The sequence below is a fragment of the Danio rerio genome, chromosome 19, assembly GCF_049306965.1.
Source record: "Danio rerio strain Tuebingen ecotype United States chromosome 19, GRCz12tu, whole genome shotgun sequence".
Classification (NCBI taxonomy): domain Eukaryota; kingdom Metazoa; phylum Chordata; class Actinopteri; order Cypriniformes; family Danionidae; genus Danio; species Danio rerio.
Genome location: NC_133194.1, coordinates 27,007,501 through 27,012,990, shown reverse-complemented (window position 1 = coordinate 27,012,990; position 5,490 = coordinate 27,007,501). Strand labels below are relative to the sequence as shown.

At 36.5% G+C, this 5,490-nt stretch overlaps 1 protein-coding gene across 2 annotated transcripts in view; it reads right to left on the bottom strand.

Moving 5' to 3' along the window:
• Positions 1-4,159: 4,159 nt before the first annotated feature.
• Positions 4,160-5,490, bottom strand: part of si:dkeyp-92c9.2 — a 3,998-nt gene continuing 2,667 nt past the window's right edge. The window contains exon 2 of one of the 2 annotated variants that reach the window (XM_005170068.4): positions 4,160-5,490. This exon is cut by the window's right edge and continues 604 nt beyond it. In XM_005170068.4, the coding sequence (XP_005170125.1) occupies positions 5,025-5,490 (466 nt within the window). In that variant the 3' untranslated portion in view covers positions 4,160-5,024. The other variant, NM_001045220.1, reaches the window with a different exon arrangement.

Here is a 5,490-nt window from a genome sequence, read left to right as displayed (position 1 = left end):
ACAAACATTTTACATCAGGAATACTTAACACCATTCACCACAAGTTCAGAGAAAACCTGAATACTTTCTGCCTTTGAATAATTGACATTTTTGTTCAAATGTCCTAATTATAAGTTGGACATCCTGTAATTCCTAAGATTTTTCATACAAATACGTTTTGGTTTATGAGGCCAGCTAGTATGAGCTGTGTGAGTAAACCTCACTCCCATGGCATTAAGAAGCACACTAGCAACTGACATCAGAGGCCAAAGTCTTCAGAGACCCTTGTTAGTCCCTCTTTTCCAAGCTGATAAGTCTGGTTACAATCCTGCTCAGAGCAGTTTGGGCAGAATCAGATGGGTTTCATTCGTGCCATGACCCAGATGGGAGTGAGGTTTATGGAAGTGGAGGGAACAACAGACAATAGCTACTTAACCTTCACCTTAAAATGCACATGACAATATCACACCATTAATACCAATCTGAATCCCACTTGCAAGGGATTAATTTGTTGCCGTGACCCGGAGTGGGAGTGGGGTTTTAGGGGGTGAATGTCTACAGACTACTAAAACTCATCCCTTGGACTCAAGAGGGACACGGGGGACTTATGTTAGATTCTGGAGTCTTAAGTGTTATTGTTGGCACTCACTTCCATGTTTAAACCTGCTCATTTTGAACATTCATTTATATTGGTAAATGTAATCATTTTAGTATTTCTACATCTGATGGAAATGAATCAAAAGAGTAACTTTTTACAGAGCTGGGAAAAACTGTGTATTCTTATTTTGCACCTTAGGGCATGGAATAAATAGCAAAAAGACTTAAAACTAAATAAAATTGTGTCTTTCAGTGAATTTAAAGGCATTATAAAGAGAGCAGTATGGGAGGCATGCGATTGTTTTTGTTTAGAGGACTGATGAAATGTTGTTGTTATGTGATGTTTATTTATTTTGAAAATTGTTTTACTGTATGGCTGTTACCTTAGCCAGGTCTCTCTTGAAAATGAGATTTTAAATCTCCAGACATGAGACTTCCTGGTTAAATAACGGTAAAATAAAATAAAAAAATGATGCCGTGACCCAGATAAGGTGAGGGTTTGAGGGGGTGAGTATTGAGGATGCCAGCAAGTAAATGTCAATAATAAACCACTTTGACCTCATGCTGGACTTGCCAGTTAAAATCCCATTCAGATTGGGGTAGATTGGGGTAGATTGGGGTAGAGAGGGGATACATTTGTGTGCACATTGTATAATGTGAATGAGGGGTCCAGACAATGCTAATGAGTTGAAGGGGTCAATCACCCAAAAATGAAAGTTTACTAAGTGGTTCCAAAACCTTCTAAGTTTTTTTTTTCTTCTGTTAAACACAATGTAATATATTTTGAAGAAAGATGAAACCTGTAACCATTGACTTCTACAGTAGGAAAAGAAACAACATTGATATCAATAGGTTTCCAGTTTTCTTCACAATATCTTCTTTTGACTTCAACAGAAACTCTGGGTAAAGTTTAAAACAAGTAAAGGGTGAGTAAATGATGACAGAACTTCAATGTTTGTGTCAACTATCCCATTAATGCCTCCACACCAAATAACCACAACACCAATGCATGATAACACTAAGTTTACAATTAAAGCAAGCAGCAGTTTTATCACCTATCACTTTTAGTTATCATTTTTGATGTAAACGGAACATCACACTCTTAATGCTTTCTTAATTTTGTCCAACAAATCCATTCTATTCCAGCCAAAATCATGCCATAATTACAATTTACAAAACTCATAATTAGGAACTCCCTATGAAGATTCAAAGGCAGCAAATATTCAAGAGAAATCCCAGAGCTTTAGTACACATGAGTGAGAAACAAAGGAGAAACAGTTCCAGCAGAGGCACATGGAGCCGAGCCAGACACGAGAGTGTGAGGGCAAAGAGTCCTAGTTGGAAACACAGCAGACGACTCCACATCGCACAAGCCCATTGCTAAGGCTGCGCACGCTAGCTAAGCAACAACGGCGCTCTGTCAGAGCTCTGTCTACACAATAAGGGCAAACTAAATCACTTAAACTAGGGTGAGGTAAACAAGTGATGTGTTTGTGAAAGGCGAGAAGGACGGGGGAATCACAGCAGATCAGGAGGGATGTTTACACATTATACTGTGCCAATCTTTAGAATATGGCCACAAGTTACTGTAAATAACTTCATCCCATGAGATTGAAATGGATATGGAGATCTGGATACATGCCAACTCTCTTTAAAAGAACATACATCTTCCTCAAAGTAACTCATTGATACATAAATCAGATTGTTCTGGGGTTAAATCAAATTAAAAGTTTGTATTAAGTCATACTTAAATGATCAATTTTAGATTGTTATATTCTTGTATAATTTTTTTATTCCTTTATTCCCTTATTCTCTGTTGTAACAGGAAGTAGGAAAAGAATACATAAGAACTTATTTGAGATCAGCTTTCTATTGTTTGATATTACCCAGCTCGCATGACTTGCAATTTAATAATTATCAATTTAGGAGATTTAAAATATATGAACTTTAGGTGTAATATCAAATTAAACACCTCAGTTGCACTTTTTAAAGCATTTTAAAGCTTATTGAATAAAAATTTTGAGTAAGTGATCTTTTTTAAGTGTAAGATTTTTTACAATTGTAAACCTTTTTAAAACAAGTAAAAACTCTAATTTTTCCAACTTCTCACAGTCAGATTTGGAAGAAATGAATATTTAACAAATATTTAAGTTCTTATTTATTACATAACTGTAAAAATACAAGTTATGTCCTCTCTGCTTGTTTCCAGAGTGAAATCTCTTCTGATATGAATGCCAATTTGTTATTATGGCATATTCAGTTCATTCTAGCCAATAGCTGGCAAGGATCAAGAGCGGATTATCATTTCAGCATGTGGGAGAAGGTGCATGCATATGCACGTGCATATTGCTGCATTAGCAATTACTAGCCTGAGAATGTATTTGTAATGGTTATGAGTGAGCATGTGTGCTCATATTCAAAAGCACGCGTGGGCTGCAGTAAACGTTCGAAGTTGTTTTTGCGGGGGATTTGGAATATGGCGCCCATAACCCTGCCTTAAAACGCCACAATAAGATTAACGAGTGCTTGCCGTGCCACATGCTGCTGTCTCTGCTCTTCTGTCTGAGCACTGACACCTGAAACCCTGACCCAAAGAAGAGGGCATCTGTTGTATCTGCATGTGCATGGGCCACTGACAATATTTACATTTTAATTTTTGGTTTTTAATTGTATGATAAATCGTTTGGAAGTTTTTTTTTTATCAATTCTTTGTCTTGCTTTATCTAAGTATTCTCATATTTGTCTTGCTTTATCTGAATATTCTAATAAGATGCAAAATAAAAAGCAAAGTCTTCTTTACAGAACAATGAATCAAAATGAGTTCATGCTTATAAAAACAATTATCTGCCAGTTGGATAAAAAATGCTTAATTTAAAAATATTAAATAATATAATACAATATAATATAATATAATATGATATAATATAATGTAATATAATATAATATAATATAATATAATATAATATAATATAATATAATATAATATAATATAATATAATATAATATTATTCAAAGATTCAAAATAATTAAATTTTTATTAATTGCTCTTAACTCTTGAAGAAAAATAGTATCTACACTAGTATTTTTAGTGTGATGCCTTCATCACCTACAACATTTGTTATTAAAATAAATAATTTCACTTTTGAATTCAGGAACTAAACTCAGAAAGAAACTAACATTAAAATCAATGTTCTTCTAAAGAGAGAAACTGCAGATGCAGGTTAAAAGCAACATTTTAACTGCACCTGATCTTTCATTGGAGAATCCAGGACTCTATTCATATCCATCAAGCCTCAGAGGGATATCATATACTTATAGACTCATTCAAACTTGACACAGATTTTCAATGACACTGTATTGCTTGCAAGACGTGCAATTCAGAACATAACAGTGTGTATGGCCTACATGGATTAACCATTCAACCTATAGAGCTGGCGAGCAGGGAGAGGCATTGAGAATTGTCTTTCAGAGAGTTCGTGTATGTGTGTGTGTGACAGTAATCTGTTAATCTTGTTAATGCCATTGCAGCTGGTGCCCCAAAGTCCAGCACATGAAATAAAGGAAGGACGACATGACAACCAGCAGCTGTTGATGCTCACTGTTTGCTCACACACACACACATACACACTTCCACTAACATTGTCCTTGTTGGTTGGTTGGTCTTGTAGTTTCTTACAGAATAATCATTGAAAATGTAGAGGAATTAAAGGTTAAACAAAAGACTTGTAACTACATTAGAAAAATGCAGGGTTTGAAAACAGCTTAGGTTTCAAAAGTACAAATTTCTCCCTTCTTTTTGATATTCATTATTAATGTGTTAAATTTTTAGGATGATGGGCTTGAAAAGCTGGGTTCACCTTTGCGTGCACTCTTTTTAAAAAGAGACTTTCAAAATAAAAATAAATAGCGTTCCACAAAAAACTGCCAGAACAATTAGTCTAATAACTGAAGAGTATTTTCATAATTGTTTCATAAGCATTACCTTACCCAACATACAATCTTAAAAATAAAGGATTTGACAGTGATGCCATACTAGAGCCATTTGGGTAACACAAACTTTTCAATGATCAGTTTTTCCCATATATTTGTAACATGTCAATGATGAAAAGAAACGTTTCCCCCATGAAGAACATTTTGTAGATTGGAAAAGCTTACTTCGTTCTTTAGTGTATGATCGAGACCAATTAAGAAACTTAATTTTTAAGATTGTATGTTATTGTTATACATATGCTTTCTTTTCCCACTGTAAAAACTAATGCAGATGGTAGCAACACCAAACCAACATAACTGGACATTCATACAGGTCTAAACTGGTCTTTTCAGCAGGATTGTTTCTTACAGTAAAACGGAGTCCCAGTGTTGTGTGACAAGGCATATGGGGGGGCCATACTGATGTTGTGGGATGATGACAGTGTTGTTGTGCAGAAAAACTCTGCCAGTTCCTCTTTTCACCGATCTAAAACTCTAGCGTAGTCCTGCAAACTGCAACCTCCTTCACTCTTTAGATCAGCAAAAACCTGCGTGAAGAAATGTGGGTCTGCGTTGATGCGCAGCATCTTGGCACTGGTCACATCAATAATGGCCAGACAACGGTCCCAGAATGCCTCTTTACCAGCCTCCACCAGGAAGGGCTTGAGTGGGTAAGAGATCTCGTTCCCCATGTAGGAGTAGGACAGGTACAGACAGGTGAGTAGAATTGCTTGTAGTTCGTGTTCTGAAGAAACCGAGTCGCCATCCACCACATCACGACACAGCATGTACACAAACACCACATTGGCCGGAGTCACAAACGCCTGGTCCTGCCAGCCCTGGAGCAACAGCGAACGGTCCACAGCCCGCAGCCACAGGACTGGATCAGCGGGTGAAAGGTGTTTGAGACGATAGCAGCGGGTGCACAGAAACTCACCCAGGCAG